General features: G+C 33.0%; 1 protein-coding gene across 2 annotated transcripts in view; it reads right to left on the reverse strand.

The window, feature by feature from the left end:
- Positions 1-8,358: 8,358 nt before the first annotated feature.
- side (sidestep) overlaps positions 8,359-20,521 on the reverse strand; it is a 216,749-nt gene continuing 204,586 nt past the window's right edge. The window contains exon 17 of one of the 2 annotated variants that reach the window (XM_036361143.2): positions 8,359-12,573. In XM_036361143.2, the coding sequence (XP_036217036.2) occupies positions 12,509-12,573 (65 nt within the window). In that variant the 3' untranslated portion in view covers positions 8,359-12,508. Of the gene's footprint in view, positions 12,586-20,521 lie in introns of both variants that reach the window. The other variant, XM_036361140.2, reaches the window with a different exon arrangement.

The following is a 20,521-nucleotide window of genomic DNA, read 5'->3' on the forward strand; positions in this document are numbered from 1 at the left end:
TGTTTCTTTCCGAGCCTCTACAGTATCCAAGCATATATAATATAAGATAATAGTTTGGCTCTCTGTGTGAAACCTTGGAGAGGATTTTTTTTTATATGAAAAAGGAATTTTCATCAGTTGTTTGTTGCTCTCTTGAAATATTTTAATTATTGGATGACTTTATCACTACCCCCTTTATGTTTAGAGTACTTCGTTTTTATCTACAATTTATAAAAAAAGGTTTTTTGCTCTTTAAATGTCTACTACTATTTGATTAAAAATAATATTTAATTTTTTATATTTGAGAGCGCGTAGCACCTGGCTGCAAGATTAAAATATGGGCGCTTTAAAGTATTTCACTCCTCTAAATTTTTGTTGTGACTAATTTGCAGGACCCTTAAATATTGTTTAAACTAAAATATAATTTTCTGAAAATCACACAACGAATTACATTGTGGTCAAATAAAGACAAAGTAGTCAAAAAAAAAATTGAGATGTTTAAAGAACAACCTTTTGTGAAATTTTGAAAGAACAATTTATTTGTATTTTTTACATATCTATATATTTAAAAATAACTTACTAAAATTTTAAATGAATATTTTAAGCAATTTTTGAGTTGCAGGCTACAAAAGTGTAGCCGCTCAGCTCTATCCGCTCAATCATGTTATCTTTGAACTCGTTTATCTTACATTCCAACTACATTTTTCAAAATTCCTTGTGTGATTAGTCGGCGAAAAATATGAAGTCATTTATCAATTTTATCAAATTTCTTTTCATATTTTTTGTATCTGATCAGAAGTCGTAGTTTGGCAGGCCTTCTAGTTTAACTTTTCTTTTCACTTGAAAGTCGGAATCACTGCAGCAGTGAAGGACCGTAGAAGATCGCGTGTATTTCAAAATATATTAAAATTTTTTATAAAATTTTTTTGTGTATTTTTAAAATAGGTAAAAATTTATTTTTAAATTTGAAATTTTCAAAAATCGTCTTTTTGGGCAGCCACTCTAAATGTGCCCTCAAGTAAAATCGCGGAAAAATCCTAGTCGAACTCACTTTCAAAATGTAATAGGCAGAGCTGACTACGTTAGCTGATGATATCTCTCAGCAAACATTTCACCTTAGAGTTACAGTAATGGTGTATTGCTATAAATGTATGAGTGCTAGCGACGACATCATGAACAATTCTTCTAAGTCTGTTCATTAATGTCCGCGAAAGTGGGCAAATTCACTAACATAGGTTCACATGCAGACTTCAGAACAGTGCATCGATGTTTTTAAGCAATGGAAAGGTATAGAAAGATTGCAACAACAAGCCGGAAGTTTCGAAGGCTGCTGAAAAACGAAATTACTGAACTGAAATACATATATATATGAAATACAATTTTTAATAGTCATTTTTCAGAAACAATTTATAAACCATTTAGTATCGAATAAAATAATATAAATCTTTTAAAAGTAATAATTCTTCCAGATTTTCTCTTAAAGACTTGCAATTTAAAGCGAGAGCAAGCTAAGCAATTTATTGACATTTTTGTGCTGAAAAAAAAATTGCAAGTCTATACAGTTGCATACTTACAAACACACACATACTCGCGCATATATACATGATAGCAGCAGGTAACTCTGGCACTTGGTTACTGCTGCTATCGCGTTGCTGTTGCGGTGTGGAACCTGTTAACGAGCGAGGTAATCGATCGCTCTACTTCAGGAAAATAGCTGCTCACTGCCATGCAGAGTAAGCGATAAGGAACACACATGTGCGCATATATGTATATACAGATGTATGTATGTATGGATGAATGTGTGTTTGTGAGGAGATAGCGTCGTGTGCGGATTAGTAAACCTATACGCTTATGGATGCTTTTACGCGAGTGGATAAAACGATAGAGCAGCATTCTAAGAATCAGATAAGTCACACAGAAACACACGCACACTCATACATATGCAGGAGCATTCGTAAAGCAGATACAAGCTGAATGAGAATGTATGGAAACCACTGCTTAAATAGACAGCTGAGATGTTGCGTGCATGCCGACAGCTCGTACACTAATGCATATGTAGTTGCGTGCGGCGGTGTATGTGTGATTGTGTATTGTAAATTCAACGCATTCATTGTAATCAATCTTGTGTCTGTTTCTTCCTCCTCTGCCCGCCGCCATTTACAACTTTTTCTTAACGCTTCGTCATTGTGCTGCTGCATGGTATTATTATTGCTGTTGTTGTTATTGTAAATCATTGTTGTGATACTATATGGTTGTTGTTATTACCTGTCTGTCTGCCCGTTTGTTGCTTCGACAGGCGTTTTGATGAAAAGCTGCCATGCGCCCGTGTCTCCATGTGTGTGTGGGCGTGTGTTTTGTACCCGAACGCCTGAGTGTATGCAACAAACGTAAATAGCAATTTAGCACTTTCTTCGCATGCGCCATTGTTTATTGCTTTGCCAGAGCAGCAGCAAAACACTGCTTTCCCGCCAGGAGCAATCGATTGAAAGCCCTAATCGAGCCGAACAAACGAATGCACGAACGAACGACGCAACGTAAAGGAAGGAATCAGAAGATGCACCAGGGCAGCCAATGTGAAAACCACAATTGCAGGCACGGCAGCATTGCAGGCGTCTTCCTCGTCAACATGTTGAGTACGAAAATGATAAATTTTTCTTCTTCTTTCATTATTTATTCATCTCAGGCCGAAGGCGCTCACATGAACACGCTTCAACTGTTGTACTACTAATGTGTTTGTTAGTGTGCATATGTGTGTGGGAAGTTTGTTTGCATTGCTACGTGACTGAATGGAAGCACTTCAATGCAATTTGATGGTTAGATAATTGAGCGCCATTGTGACGGATATGAATGCTGGAGTGAAATATGCTCGACGAAGACGGTAAAAATTCAATAAATAAATAAAATTGGTATAATTTCATTTTGTGTTGCACATACTTACAAGTAGTTCGTTTGGTTTCTTGTTCTTTACGCAGGTAACAATATTTCTCGCATAAAACAACTTTACAACTCTCTGCAATTTTATTTAATGATGCGACGCTTGTGGAATATTAATGCTATATTTCCCTGTGCCGCTTTAAGTTAGTTTTAATAGCATATTTATGCAGGTTGCTCCAACTTTTAGCCATAATAAAATGTGCGCTCTTTTATAGCAAGTCTAGTAGTATAGCGCTAATTTCCACACGAATGTTTGCCTTCAACTCGTTAGTGTTTCCAGTATTGCTGGCGCAAACTTCAAAAGAAGCAATGATAGTCGAATCTTAAGATCTGGCGGTAAGACAAAGCCACCTCATGTTGACCCAGTGATGTGGAAGACCTGTGGACAATGTGCTATGTTTTTTAAGGAAACAAATTCTAATCATTCTTCAAAATACGCTGCAAAGTGATTCTTCTGACACGCCTGAACTGATTGTTGCCGCTCTTCTAATTCTCCTTCACAAAAAAACTTGAAATTAAAGAAGTAATAGTGTAGCTGACAACGTCTGTTGGCCAATATACTATTCGATGCAATGTATTTTAAATGTTGATTGATGTTGAGAGTTCGAAGACCGCTTTCTACATATGTCAAGCATAATTTCACACCCTGAATAGATAGAGAATTTCTCCACATAGTATGTTGCAGCCAGTAGAAAACGTCGAAGAATTTATAATAAATTTAAGCAAAAGTTTTCGCTAAATTCTTTTATTGTATATACCAATTTTAATTGCTTTACGTTTGCCAATGCGTATACGTAACATTTTATATAATATTTTGTGTTCTTGTCTGTGCGGAAAGTAATTCAATCTTTAAAGGATAGAAAACAGAATTGTCGAAATTTCCATTTTCTCAAGTTAAAATGCTATTACAGAAACGGAACTTAGAGTCTGCACTAATACTGAACATTTAAATGATGACAGATATTTCGTACAGTCTCCATTCACCAAAAGACTCGTTGCTTAACTCATTACGTCGACATTTTCGTTGTTTTTCATTTCTTATTTATTTTCACAGTTTAAGAACGAAAATGAGTGGTCCTATTTGTAACTTTCTATGACATGACGGTACTGTCGATGCATCGTTAAGGACTGTATACTATTAATTCAAATATAAAAACCAAAAAAATATCTATATATTTTCACCAGAGATGAATATATGTAGTGTTTGAACGACTAGTCAAACTTTTGATTTTGCCAAAATGGCGGTTTTAATGTCGTGTTTTGAGACAAAACTTACACTTCAGAGGAGCTTAAAAAATCGAAATTATCAGCAAAACTGTAGTTCGATATAACCCATTAAGTATGTGCAAAATATTTTGTATTTTTTTTTATTGCAACTGTAACAAAATGTGAACTTTAAACACCCGCATTTCTTTCCCATGATCTACCCTTCATTTTTCTACTTATCGGCACCTCAATTTTCAACTGAATGTTTGATTTGCCTTATCGACAGTATGCTGTTCAACGTATTCATGTCCTTAAGCTTCAACCTTCTTAAGCTTCCGTAATCGGTTGCCTTTAACTTTTGAAAAAAAAACCTGCACGAGTACAATGTATTTCCTTTTCAGCTTTCCATTGCAGTTTTTAATGCATTTGGCTTTACAAGACACTCAGCCATGAAAAGAAGTTGCGACTTAATGCATCGAAATTGAAAGGAAAATTAATTATATTCACTGCGAACATATTATCACCATCATTGTCAATCTGTTGTTGGGATTTCATGTAGTCATTGAAGGGTATTGTAAATACATGTAACGTCGTGTTGTTGATTGTATTAACAATACCTTTTAGTGAAGCATTGAGTTGCGTTAATGTACCTTTCTAGTATAACTGTGAGAGTAGTATTTTTTTGGCTTTTACACTTATTTCGAAAGACTTACAATTACGTTAAATAAATTAAAAGGTATGAAGTGAGCATGAAGATACAAATGTGTTGGTAGGGAATATTTGTTGTGAATGAGGCCTATTTTATTTTTCCGTTGGCATGGTATCTGTCAAACATATTCAACAACCTTAAAGTCATTGAACAAACAACATGATGTTTTTGCATTGTGTTAAAAATGTCATTAATTTTTGGTTTCCATTTGAAGAAAAATGCTGCACAGTCGCATCGAATGCTTGTCGAGGTACATGGTGATCATGCGCTATCAGAAGCAACATCTTATATGTTTCAACGGTTTAGAGATATTGATTTTGATGTGAGAAATGAAGAACGTGGAAGACCAGCAAAAAAAATTTGAAGACGCTGAAGTGCAAGCAATATAGGATGAAAATGATACTTTGAGTCAAAAGCGAATGGCAGCCATGAAGTTTATTGTTATTTCAGAGTGTTTGAAAGCTATGGGATAGATCCAAAAGTGTGGAAAATGGGTGCCACATGAATTGAATGAAAGATAAATGGAAAACCAAAATAACAGTTGTGAAATTTTGCTTCAAAAATACAAAAGTAAATCAGTTCTGCAGCGAATTGTCACTGGCGAGGAAAAATTAATTTGTTTTAAGAATCCCTAACGGAGAAAATCAAGTTTTAACCTGGGACAACCATCAACATCGACTGCAAAAACAGATCGATTCGGTAAAAAGGCAATATTCTGTGTTTGGTGGGATCAGAAAGCTCTGGTATATCATAAGCTTCGAAAACCTAGAGAAAGTGTCAATACTAATTTCTACAAATGATCGATTTGAACCATACATTGATAGAAAAAACACTAAAATGGGCCAGAAGACACGACAAGTAATTTTGTTGCACCTGCACACAAAGCAAAATCGGTTCAGGATACAATCAATGTATTGTACTTGACTGGGAGCTGCTATCCCCCTGCCGTTTTCACCAGACTTGGCACCTTCCGATTTATTTATTTTTTTCATCGATGGGACGCGCATTGGCTGCGCAGCACTTCGTATCCTATGCAGATTACACTTGGTATAATTATTGCAGAATATTACTATAGAGGATTTATATATGCACAACTACCTTAAGAGTGTAGTGATCTTAATATTTGCGGTAGAGATTTTTACTAGAACATGAGTTTGCTTAAAAACTTGTTGATCTTCTAGTTAGTTTAATATTTGAGCAGATTTCGGTGAGTTTATAGCACGCAATAATGAATAGAACTACGGATAGGGGAGAACCTTGACGTATATCATTGTTAGGAAGATTTACCACGAAATACGTATTATTAACGCAAACTCGGAACCGTCGGTGTGTCATAAATGCTTTTATGATCATAAAGACTTTTGGACCAACCTGTAAAGTAAACGCTAATGCGATCAAGGGCTTTCTCGAAATCGGTAGCCAAGAGAATTTCGGCTGTAGAAACCTGTCTCGAAGATGTTGTTAATGAAGGATATAGAGGGATTATTTGTTTTGTTTGTCGCATACGATATACGATCGATACCGGATGTTTTGCCTTTGGCATGCCGCTCAGGACAAATTTGTTGGGACGTACGTCTTGGAAAGCCAATGATGCTTTTTTTGGCAAAATTTTTTAAACAACTTTGGGAAGGTGAGTAAATATCGGATAGATCTACTTCGGTGAAAGATGAATGAGTTGAAAAATGGGTATCAACATCATTCTAATACTGCTTGCAAGATAGTGCTTTGATGATTTCCTCTTCTGAAATATTTTAGAGAAAAGGAGCATACACGGTGCCATTCATGGGGTTGCGCGATGTATGTAGCCTGGCTGATATGGGGCACACGCCAACAAGTTGTTTCACTTTTAGAAATATTTCAGCAATTTTGATATTTTTCACATGAAGTGTTAATATCCCATCACGAAGTGTAGATATGTTGTTCATTTGACTGCTAAGAATGTATGGATAGTCGATGACTGTGTGTATTATTACTGAGTGTGCCTTCTTTTATTCAATTATGGTAAAAAATAATGCTTTCCAGAGTCCTTAAAAGTCACATCGTTGTCGTGTTCGTGCCGCGTCGACTTTAATGTTATGACTTTTGGCGAATTTTGATAAATTTTAATATTTAAATAATTGTCAAATAAGTTCAGAAAAAAGACCAACCGGATTCCGGATTTAACTGTGCTGGCTTCTCTCGTAGAGTTTGTTTGAAATGAAAATTTCAAGCCTACAATTCTCAAACTATTGACGAGCTAAGACAATCATTTGAGCCGCAAACTCGGTAGAGTATTGGTAAACTTTTTGGCTGAGTGAGCGCAAGTTTTGTTGAGATTAATAATTAATGTCATATCATTGTTGTTGTATTAAAAAAATAGTCCAAACTAATCGCAGAGGGGTTAAGTTAAAGAAATTTTTCGCAAATATCTTGTTGTTCCTTTAACTAAATAAAAGCTTTCGTAGCAATGAAAACGTAGATGACTCTGAATATTTAAGAAAACTGACACTTAAGAAGTTATATCCAATAGTAAATTTCAAAAAGCTGTTTTTTGTTTTTTAGTAAATGTCGTATGAACACATATGTAAGACTGTTCTCCGAAAATTTGAAGTTGAGCCGGCAAATAGCGTATTCTTAAGAAATTTCAAATTGGTGTAATCATCTCTCAAAGCTTAAACGCGTTTTTCTCGAACCGATGTTTTCAGAATCGACTTATAATTTTCACAATACCTTCTTACAAGTAGATATATGTGCGAGGTAACGAGCGAAAACTTTCAAGATTTTTAATAACAATTTCGATTTTTAAGCCACTCTGACACACAAGTTTTTTTTTTTAAATAAAGTAAGGTTTTTTGTAGGAAAGCCGCCATTTGTACCTGTATTCATTGTTGTCATTTATTGTTTAATAATACTCTTTTTGATTTTTGGTTTTGAGTTACTTCTAAGCAGAAAAATATTCCTCGCCACCAAATAATTTGATGTCCTCCTTTAAAGGATGTCCTTTTTAAAAATGAATTGCCGATTATTAAAGTATATTAAATTCTGTAAATTAAAATTTGTTGTTTATTTATTAAATATAATGCCTTAAAAAAAACGCGTTTTTTCTGACACGCAAGGGGTTATAATCCTTTAAATAAACTTTTCTTAAATATGTTGTTTTTTTTTTAACTCAAAGAAAGCTTTCATATCAACAAAACCGATAGATGATTCCGTATAGTTGAAAAAATTATAATACAGATATAAGTTTTAAATATCAAAATTATAGTTACGAGTTTGCGATTTAATTTTGTAGTTTGATTCTATGGATTCGTACTATTATTTAAATTTCATAAAAAAGCCAGTAAACTATTTTTTTGCATCCCAACACTTTAAAATATTTAAAGTATGCCTTCTCTTATTAATTTTTTTTCCATACGTTTTATAAAAATTTATTCACAGTCTTATATACTTACCGCACTTTCAAAATTTAGCATATTGCCTGCTAATGGAATGCCCGTGGAATGCCTGTGGAGGTTATGTATGCCTTGTAGGTAAATAAAAAACTCAATTCGTTTAATTGTAATTATTTTTGCATTTATTTGTTTTTATTGTGTTTTTGTTTTCTTTTTTCTTGTTCTCGCAAATACTTTTAGTCTTTGTTAATTTAATTTCATTATACTTTTATTACAATTATTATTTTGTTGTTTGAATGAATGCTCAATGAGTATATGCGCTTACAAATACATACATATGAGTCGCTGCAGTTATGTGTGTGTGTTTTTGTGGGTGTATGCTTGCGAGCACCTGCAAATGCAGCAAGCGCATGCATGCAACACACGCTGCTCATGAAATGTGCATAATTTTCCATGATGTTTTATTAATTATAAGTTTCGCCATTACGTACGACTAATATTTACTCGCTTCCATTACTATTTATTTATTTCCGCTGCAATCGACCAGATATGCGTAAACACGTATGTATGTGTATGCATGGCGTGTATATGTGCGATTTTTCGTGTTTTTATCAGTGTGTGTGTGTGTGTACAGTACTGTTGTGAGTTTTTAATTGCGATTTCGGTAATTATTTATAACACACTCATTAGTAATGATGCACTTTTAATTACACAACTAATGACCAACTGTGCGCGGTAAAAAAAAAACAATATACTGTTCGTCTGTATGTGTAAGTGTGTATAGTTAGTGCATTAAAATGAATAAGAAACAAAAACAATAAATAAATGCGCGTTATGTGTTACAGTTAGCTTTGAGTGCGCATAAGTTGAAATTGAAATAATAAACGCAGCAATCTGGCAGCACTAAAAAATTCCAATGCATTATTTTTGTGTGGTATGCGCCATAAATATGTGTGTTATTGAGGCAGGAAAAATGTGAAAAGTGCGCAGTATGCAAAATTCAGCGATAACCGTTATTTACGTGCCTACGATTTTGCATTATTCAAAATCGAAATGCAGATATTATAAGGAATGCTGCTGACATACAAGTTCCCGATGACTATGTTCTGCGGTGCTTAAACCGCTTTTTGTTGTTTTTTTGTTGCATCAGTTGGTCACTTTGCTGTTGTTGAGTTTTGGTTTACCGTTATGGGCATGTTTTGTGTTTTTATTTCAATTTTTTTAATTAAACTTTTTGTGTTGATTTTTTTCAGTACACCTGTTTTTGCACCTCCCGTTACTCAGTATGTATGCGTGTATGTATGCAATGTGTATTTGCCTATGCATGTATATGTAGCTATTGCATTGCCATGGCTGTAAATTCAATCGTATCACTTATTAATAACATTTATACATTTACATAAATTTTTTTCAGTGTATTCTCAATACTCGTGTCTTAATTTTAATTTTTATTGATTTATTTTTATTAACTAGTTCCTCAACAGCTGCAGTATAAACACATAGTTTTTTTTTTATTTATTACTATTATTTTTTTTATCATTTTATTTATTTTTAGTTTTTTGTATTTTTTAAATTTTATTTGTTTATTTTTTATTTTTAATGTTTTATTTGTTATTTCTGCAACTAAGTCTCAGAGAGGTTTAACAGCTGTTGGTAGCAGTTATGCTTCAGTGCAGCATTGTTGTTTTTTAAGTATTTGCTAATATTCTTTTAACTTTATACAAGAGTATCGTTTGTTGTTGTTACTGTTGTTTAATATGGTTCAATGTTTATTATTATTTTTAATTGAATGCTGTTTACTTTTGAAGAGAATAAATTACATTTAGCAAAAATTTGTGAATTTCCAACGGAGTTTATTGTTTTAACTGCAGCTCTGCTTGCATGGGTATGTGTGTGCGTGTGTGTGAGTATATGAAGTTATATATTTATGTATATGTTTGTTTAATATTTTGCATACACTATCGTAAACACTAAATGCCACTAACACTGTTGTTGTTGTTGCTGTTGCAATTGCATTTATTTTTATACTTTACTATTTTACATACATTTTTAATATATTTTTTAAATTTTATTTATATTTTTTATTTGATTTATGTTTTATCTCCATATTCTTTGTTTATATTTTGCGGTTAATTCGACATTTTCATTTACCGTTGTTCAACTTAAATGTAATTCCTTTTGATTTCCATCAGCTACACTAGTCAAACTTAACCAAACTTAACTTATACATATGTATATGTATGTATGTATGTGTTTATGTATATATATATATGCTCTAGATATATTTGTCTAATCGCTATATAAAATGAAATAATTTACAAATGATTTTGATTATTCTCTTTGTCTATTTGATCTTTGAATTTACTTGTTTGATTTCAATTGTTAGCTTTGTTGTTGTTTTTACAGAGTTATTTTTTAACTATACTATATATTTTGTTGTTGTTTTTTTTTTTTTTTTGGTTACAATGAAATAGCATATATACATATGTTGGTGTGTGTGACGCCTTTACTGTACAGTTTTTCATTTAGTTAGATTTCGTAACTATCCTTTTTGTAGTTGTAGTTGCAATTTTGGGCACACTATCGCTTAAGAGGCTTATTTATATAGCAAAACCAGTGTAATAGTTGTAAATTTACAAATAATTTAAATAATGCATTTTTGGCAGACTCTTGTAAGTACTTGGTTTTCTGGAACTGGGAACTGCGCTTATTGGCTTAAAATCATTTACAGTTGGTAATTTTTTTTTCAAACAGAGTGCGGCCGGATTTCAGTTTGCTTCATATTATCATAAAACGTGGCTTAAAATGTTTTTTTTAGTTATCCTAATAGAAGTAAAATTTAAATTTATGGCACTGCTCTTATATGGAATATAGTAATCACTAACTATTTAGTGCTTATAAATTAAGCTTAACAATTACTTGATAATAATCGTATATTAATGTAAGGAAATATAAAAGCTGTATATAAAATTATTATAATCGGCTCTCGGAACTAGAAAATATCCAGCGAGATCGCTACATTTATGTTTTGAATAATATCTAGATTATTCAGTTACTATATGTTCAGTTAATAAAATTATTTTTGAAAAGCGATCTAATTCATATAAAAATTTCCAAGGAACTTAAATTTTTTTTGTAAATTCTGGCTAGATCTTTTGTTGTTATTCAATTCACACTCTTTGTTGAAAATATATAAAGATTGTGGCTGTCGAACTTTGAATTCGATATATATCTTACCTCAAAACGAATCGACCTCAAACGATAGTGATAAAAGAGAAGTACGCTGAAACTATGGTAGACTAGTCCTTAATCGCTATAATGAAAATTATTTACTATTATAGCAAATATTATTTTGCTAGAAATTCAAAAAATTAGTTTTATTTGTACTGTAATATTTTTTAGGTAGACCCCAAAACCCCAAAAGACATCAAAAATTAGACCAGAAACTGTAGAGAAACATTTTTCGAATATTAAATCATTAACTACGGTAGATATATCTACTGCCAACTTAAACCCAAACACTACTAAATTAATATATGGTAGCTTACGTGCTTTTTAACCTATACGCCTAACTATTAGCAACTAGGACTATTTTTGAAAAAAAATTGTTATATATTTAATTTTGTTATAAAGATAACGGCTATTATGTTATAATTAACAAGAAGTCGAAGTTAAAAGTTCAATGCTTTTGGGTTTGCTCCAAAACTTATAGGTTTCATATATATATAACTTTTCTTAGTTTTTTAAATATTCGAAAATATTGGGAACATTATTTAATTTTCTTAACAACTCGATTGGTAACTGGCATGCCGCACTCTGTTGTTGGAATTCATAACTTAGGCTGGACGCATAGTGGCGAAGAAAGAGTATATGAGCGAGCGTCCAACCTTAGAAACCGAATATAAATTTTGCAAAGAGAGCTGTTGTCATATATGGTTTTTCAATTTACTCTATTTGCCGTATTTCTAGCTTGCTTTTACTGCGAAGTTTATTTGAACGATAATGATTTCTAGAATTACATATTTGCTTTGTGTACTCATACTATGTTAAATATTTACAAATTTTATAGAAACTATTTCATTTTTATTTTTGCTTTTATTTATTTTTTATTATAATACTCTGAACTTATGCTAGCTATGCTCTCTTAATTGGACTAAAACTTAAATTTATTTTAACTATAATGATTTTACGCTAAATTTGTTTCATAAAAAAATTTCAATCTTAGAACATGGCAAACTGAAATTCCTTAAAATGCATTGTTTCATGTTGCTGTTGTTGAGTTTTCAACTTCTCTGCGGTGGCAAGTTGTTTATTTCAACATCGGATCCATCGTCGTGAATTCCATTTCGCCGCGTGGCAAAATCAAGTCGGGGTCTGTAATGTAGACTGGCGTTGCAATAAAAGAAAACACACCACAGTTGCAAATATTTGAGCATTTATTTTGTTGTTGAGTGTGGTCATTGGTGGCAAGTGTGGAATTGAGGGTCAGGGATGTGGTGTTTTCGACGGGTTTAGAAAATTAAAAAGTACAGAGGTAGAGTAGAACAAAGCGAAAGCACGAAAAAAAGACAATTAATGAAAGTGTGGAATTATTAGTATTTTAAATACATACATATATGTTTATTTTTATAAATAAAATCAGTAGTGCAGTTAGTTTAATGTGTGTAATACTTTAGGTTAGCTGTAGAAGCCAACTGGTTTTGATATAAAGATTAATTTAAATTAATTAAAAATAAAAGGTTTTGATATGAAAACAAAATTAATAATTAATATTAATTAAAGTTAATTTAAAAACAAAACATTTTTTCCATAATTTTTTTTTAGAAAAATTATAGCAAAATATTTTTATAGCTAACAATTATAGCATATTATTTACTTTATTTTCTAAGAAACAATTTTAGTAAAACATATATATGCCATGAAATTTCTATAACAAATAACTATGGCAAAACATTAATTCCATGATGTATTTTAAGCAAAATGTTATAAAAATATAGCCCTACCATATTTTTAGAGAATATATTAAAACAATATTTTTATATGTAATAATTGTACTATAATATCTTTTTACCATTTATATTTGGTGTCAGAACTGTATTCTCACATTAACATATGTTAAATGTTAGATTTTGTTTTTACTCCACATAGCTGTATATAAAGGCACCTTCAGCGTAGACTAATGGGTTCTACATTTTATCGCTCCAGTCCCGACAAACAAGCAGCTTATTAGTGAAGAAGGCACAGTTGCAAAATTTCAGAGCGATAGCTTATAAACAGAGGGACTAGTTTGTGTATATACAGACGGACATAGCTAAATCAACTCAGCTCATCATGCTGATCATTTATATATATATTTTTTAGGATCTCCGACTTTTCCTACAGTTACCTACTGGGTGTTCGTGGCAGACTTAATATACCCTGTTCAGGGTAAAAAATCTTAAATAAATTACTAAAAAAATTAATTTTTTTAAAAGGCTGATAATTCTCAGTTTTGAATATTTGAACTTTTCAGCATTTATTAAATCTATTTAAATTATTATTAAAATAAATATAAATATTCAACAACTTTTTATTTCAATTATTATCAATGTGCTATTATTATTTATACCTAATGCATCAAAATAAGTTGACTTCTTCAAATATATTTATTAAATTATTTAGCAGAGTGTTTTGAGCATTTTGTATAACGGAAACGTACACATATACAACGAAAAGCATACAACACACAACGACAAATAAAAATGCATATTAAAAAGCAAAAAAGGTGAAAACGAAAATGTGCAAAACTACGCAGCGCTATTAAAAGTCATTTCAAAGCCATGCCGAAGTAATTAAAGCAAAAGGTGCTAAAGCTTCCACAAATCACAGAAAAACACGCAAAACTACCGCTTGCCGAGTAACACTGCTGAGCGCTGACATGCAATCAGCCGAGTGCCGCCTTGACCCCTGAGCCATAAAGGCATAAACATAGACATGAGTATGCATTTACCTATGTATGTGTGTGTGTAAGACAGCGTGACATCCACATATAGTTTTTATTATTTTATTTTCACTCGACGTCACCATTATGTTTTGAATTTATTTCATTTTTATATCGTTTTATTATGTGCGGAGCTATTGCTTTAGATTTGCTTACACTTCTTTTTTACTTCTACGCTGTCAGCGCCAAATCCCCGACGCGGCACTTACTCATACTTGCAACATTTTTATGCGACGCAACAAGCGTGCAACGTGTCGCAACATATATGAGACGCTTTATGTATGTGTATTGTGTGTGTGTGTGTGCATCACTCCTCCCGGACGCACATGACTGCTGCCGGCACACGCACGCTGGCAAGCGCTCACATTCGGCTTTATGCCGTTAACTTTCAGCTTTTATATAGCTCCGTTATTTCTGTACATTTTATTGTTATTGCACTTTATATGAGTGCGTCGCAGTTGTGTTGCTCACTATATGGCGTCTTATGGTCATAAAGACGAACACACAAATGCATATACGCACACTCACACACACGGAACTCCCTTAGTGAAGCTCATGCGGTTTGCCATCACGCTGATAGCATGTCGAATGTTGATGTTGTTATAGTTGTTGTTGTTTTTGTTGCAGTTGAGTGTATTAAACTGCGTTGATAGAAGTGTTGCATAAATGCGAACAAAAAATCACACAAAAGCGATATGAAGAGCAAATATATCACACTTGCCATAATACTGTACTCAGGCACACACAAATATGCGTATGTTTGTCGCATGTGTATATAACATACATATATAGCACCATATATATAGTATTCATGTGAAAATCGTAACGCACGAACCATCAGCCACAACCAAATCACCGACTTCATCATTTCGATTACATTCAGTTTGTGCAAGTAAACCTGTTTGTAAAGGCGGAAATTACGCAATGCACACACACACACAATCGTACTCTTGCGCATACATAAATGCACTTACATATATGTATATGTTTATACATACATAAAACCCGAGTAAGTGTAAGTATTGCAACTCATAGCAGTGTCGAGATGAAGAGTATCTGCCGCAGAAGCTGATTTCGACTCGGCCATCTCGAAAGGAAGACGAAGCTTTAAATGAATTTTAGTGCTTTAAGTACCGCTGCGTTGTGCAGCTTAAGCATTGAAGTTGCAGTAAAAAATCCTTTCACTTTAAAACTTAAAATGTGAGGGCACTGGGTGGTCACTTCATGTGTAATGGAAGTCGAATCTGGACAACAGCTTATCAGGTGGCGCAGACAAGATTATTTTAGGCTTTGCGTTTTTCTGCTGAAGCATTTTTGTAAAGGTATAATTTGCGAGAAATGTTTCGGAAAAACCGGTAACTGATGCAATTTGTGTTTACAGCAATTCGAAAAGAAATTCGATACAATTTTTCGATAGCATGAAAATAAAATGTTTAAAAAAGTTTTAATTCTTAGTGATGGCGTAGGCAAAAAGAAAGTGTAAAAAAGAGAGAGAGTGCGGTGTATTTGGCTTTATAAACTATATTTTAGGCTTCAAAACATCTACATTAAGTGATCGATTCTTTCATAGATATAAGCCATAATTGTTTGATTGGTATTTGCAAAACATCTTTCAGTCATATGTGCAACACAACTCAACCTTAAAAAAAGGTCCACCACTACTACAGTGATTCTGGCCTTCTTCGTGGATAAAACCTAAAAGTTAAATCTCTACTAGAAAATATTGTGCGTAGAATAACCTATTTTCGAAAATAGCTTGAAAATTCACAAAGTGGTTACGTTTTTAAAAAAGTTTGAATTCAAACCAAAATTTTGGTCAAATATCAAAATATAGTTTTGATAAAAACGCGTTTCAAGACAAACTAATGAAGCTGAGTGTATTAAGCAGAAACTACACTTTAGGAGACTGGAACTCAAGAACTATGTGAGTTATCGAGAAAAATCGATTTGGTGCCCCTGTGGCCCTTAAAGTGAGTTCTTGTTAGACTCTGGACAAATTAGCATTTATTAGAAGTGAAGACATGTATGCTAACGAACAGCATTTTGAAGTTGTGACTAAAAAAGAGATTTTAAAGCAAATGTTCTCGGGTAAAACATAACTTCTGTTCTCAAAAAGAACCAACAACACATAACTCTACACTCAAAACACTGTGAAATGCTATTTAAGAATAAAAATTAATTGAAATTTTGTTAAAAAATATTTTTTAGGTAATATAATATTTTTCTGCACTCAAGATGAGGTCAACTTGATACTATGACTTTAGATGAAGTTTCAAAATGCAAAAAGTATAAACCAAGTGTCAATTATGCTTTAGAAATATCAGAAAGACAGACACGACTATAAAAGTGCCATAAAAAAATTGCGCAATATTTAAAAAAATGAATATTTGCGTTAGAACTAAGCACATTTATCTGCATCTAAGCCTCCGTTCATATCATTAATTACTTCATAATGTCTGACTAGATTTTTAAAACAAATTATTTTAAGAAATATAAGTAAGTTCATAACTTTATTATACAGAAATATATTATACAAATCATTATTAATTTATAATGCACAGTAATTTGCGTTTGATGATAATCAAACTTCAGAGCGACGCGATATTTAAGTAACATAATACACTGGCCGTTATGTTTAACACCTTTGTAGGTGACAAAGGACATTACTCTAATGAGCTGAGGGTTATAGTGAGCGCTGAGCTCAAAGGCCAGAGAAAATTATGGCATTTGACACGCAACAAAAACAAGCATATTTTATTACAAAGTAAAGCAAAAATTTTCACCAAAAAAAATGAGGTGATAAAAATCTTACAAGCCAATATTCTGAAGTCACATTGTGCAACTTGAGCGCTTTGCTCAAGCTTTCATTGCAGCCGACGCTTCACTTGACAGGTGAGTTCGTGCAAAGCTGCAATTTTTTCTCATTTAATTTGACTTGATTGTCGAAGCAAAGGCAATTTTTAAACAACCAAAGGATGAATGCATTAGAAGAAGAAGAAGAAATAGTAGAGTTGAGAAAACAATCAATTGCCTGCTAATGGCGTACACAAAAACACATATACATGCACTTGTGTGTCATACACATTGATGTTGTGTATACGCCCTGGCTGTCATGTATTGCATGTTATGTTTTAATTCAGATACACGTATGTATATGTATGTGCGTAAGTGTTTTAGCATTAAACTGACCCATTACTCCTCATATTGGCTGATCACAGTTATTTGCGTATTCAATGCAAATATTTACATTTGTGGGTTGCCTAATTGGGCGCCCATCTATTACCTGCCCAACTGCCCACCTATCTGAGCGCACTGCATGGACTCTCGCATGGAAATAATACCTGTGCGTATTTTTACCTTTTATGCGTAAGAAATACTAAAAATTCTAAAAGTCTTGCACTGAAAAATGAATGTTGATTTTATTTGATTTTAATTACTCTCCTAGAAGTTTTTATACAGTATTTTTCTGGGCACATTTTTGTTACCACAGCAGCCAACAATCGAATTTTATAAGTTCTGTGAACTCTTTGTGATTTTTTAGAAAAATATATATTCAGGCAAAATAAACGAATGCACTCTCAGCAAGTATTAAGCAAAACTAATCAATGCGAAAAATTGAGAAATAAAAGCAAAACTTGAAATTAGAAACGAGAATGTGCTTATTCAAATAACACTTGTTTACGTGTGTGTGTATATGTGTTTACCCTAATCTCCTGGTAAATTGCAACATATGTGGGCAAAATCTTCAATTTACATATGTCAAAATACAGCGTTATGAACAGCTGTTGCTTTCATATCGAAGGTTAAAAAAATAATTTTTGCAAGTTTTTCTAGAATATCGCTCAATTTCACACACTTCTCAGAAAAGTTGAAACCAATATGCAATTTGATTGTAGCTATTTGCCAAATAACCAATTAAGAAAAATTTGAGAATGCACACAAGTGAGTTGAAGCAATGAAAAGTGAATGAAATTTACTATGAGTTGATATGATTTGTACATATGTATATTTTTAGTCAATAGCAAGCAGTTAAAACTATATTGCAAGTTTCACTTTTCTAGCATAAACAAATTTAAGCTTGTTATATTGCTGTTAATACTTGGGAAATTGTGTGGCTGAGGTTATGGAAATAGAAGCTCAAATATATCACGGAAATAGTGATAGAATTTTCTTTGTCGAATTAAGGATTAAATTAGAGTTGGTTACGTATACGCCAAGACGTTAATTTAATAGGAATCTCTGTTTGTTTTTACATATGCATATTAGGGTGTCCGTTATTTCCCGAGTTGATTATTTTTAACGAACGCCCTCTGAAGTTTCAGTTTTTGCCCTAAAAAAATTTTTTTTATTTTCAATTTAAACAGAGCCAAAATCATTTTACTTTTCGCATTTCTTCAACAAGGGATCTAGCGTTCTACAAGGGCTAATTCGATTACTTCATAATACTATTCCTTTGAAAGTTATACGCAAATAGAGCTAATACTTCCACATGTTGACTCTATTGATAGGTAATTGAAATCTCAAAATATCAGACTCCAAAGGAGGCCGTAAAAAAATCTAGCAAGAGTTCTGTGGTGACTCATTTTTTACAAGCGCTTCATTTGCTGGTTCCACAATCTCAGTCTGGCAAAACACGACGATAAGTCCTCATATTTCCATAGTGAAAGAATTGCTTTCCAATCGAAATTATTTGTACTATAAATGGCAAGAAGGCCCTCACATTAGAACGGCCGATAGTGGACCACTATAGAAAATAACTGTAATACAAACTGATTAAAAAATCTTGATGACGTGCTATAAGAAAGCAGAAGGTAGCTTGGCTATTAATTAGCTTAATTCTATTGAAGTCCAAACTTTCGTGCCTCTTTATATTTAGCAAGCGATTTCGAGCCACTGAAAGCAGACCAAATACCTGCAGAACCTTTATTCTTCTGTAGAGCGATGTAAAGACCTGAGAAGCTCAACCAAGCTGTTGTCAGATGTGTAAGTGGCGATCCCAGACACGAGCATTATAAAGACACTAAAAAGCTTCTTAACTTGATTTAAAAAAAAAAACACATTGTTTCTACATTAACCTAACGGCACTTAGTCGAGTTGATCGAGTACTCTAGCAATCAGTAAAGTTGAAGGAATTACCAGAGACCGAAAAGTAAAAACACATGTAGAAACAAAAGCGCATAAGGAGATGAGTTAAATGATTGAAAAGTAGGCAAATTGTGCAACTGTAGGTGTGTATATATGAGTGTGTGAGAATATATTGATGTAAGACCAAACACACTCGCAGAAGTGTGCAGAGGTTTGCCAGGTTTGAATTTATTAATTAGTCAAGTTTTTGTTGTTTTTTCGATTATACGTATGATCGCTTGTAAGTCTGCCTGTCTGTCTGTCTGTCTATCTGTAGGTATTTGTGTTTGGGCGTGTAGATACTAAGTGGTAGCCGAATTGTACAAACTCAAACATCACTGCAGCTCTGATAAATCAGCAATTTCTGTTGCCTTCCATTCAGTGGCGCCATGATTTTGTTGCCCCTGCCGCCGCACGGCACGAACAGGTAGGGGGGATAACGCTTCGAGCGACTGACAGCTGCAACACCCGAGCACTGCTTGCTCTTGCCACTTGTGTTGTTCGTGCCTTCGCTTGCTGTGACTGTGAAATTGTTGCTACTGCCGGCATTGTTGGTGTAATCAAGCAGAGGTATTAAGAAGTCGCCTACGAGAAAATTGTTTTTTTGTTGGTTTTGGTTTTTTTTTAGTGAGAAAAAAGCTGGAATAATTTTCTATGGGGGAAATTTGAATTGTTTTCTCTCATGAGTACTACAACCACTGAGATAAGAAGAAGTTGGAAAAAGGTAAGTACAAAATCGAATCGCTCGAATAACATTTTTGATTACATAGGAACAGGAGTTAGAAAAAGAGAGAGAGAGAGAGAGAGATAGAGAAAGTAAGTAAGAAAGATAAGATTTAACAAACGCTATGGCAGCAATAACTAATTGCTGGACTAACTAAGAGGGATATGAACGTAACAAGAGCGAGCAATAATTACTCAACCTGCTCGACTTGTTCAAATTTTTGGAGATATGTATGCAAAAGAAATTTCTAAATATTTGGTTCATCTAAAAGTTCTAAAAGTATTTTTTGTCTTAATTGCAGTGTTCGTATTACATGGTTGCTCATATGTTCATATCGGCTTTCAGTGTATATATGGGAAAATGTAAAATGTGGGTCAAGTGATTGTTTTATATTTACACATAGGAATAACAAAGTAATGTCTAACGGTAAAATTGAAATAATGGATCTAATGTAGTTGTACTATCATTACTTATTTTATGATTACAGTATACGA

Source organism: Bactrocera oleae, chromosome 2 (assembly GCF_042242935.1).
Source record: "Bactrocera oleae isolate idBacOlea1 chromosome 2, idBacOlea1, whole genome shotgun sequence".
Taxonomy (NCBI): Eukaryota; Metazoa; Arthropoda; class Insecta; order Diptera; family Tephritidae; genus Bactrocera; species Bactrocera oleae.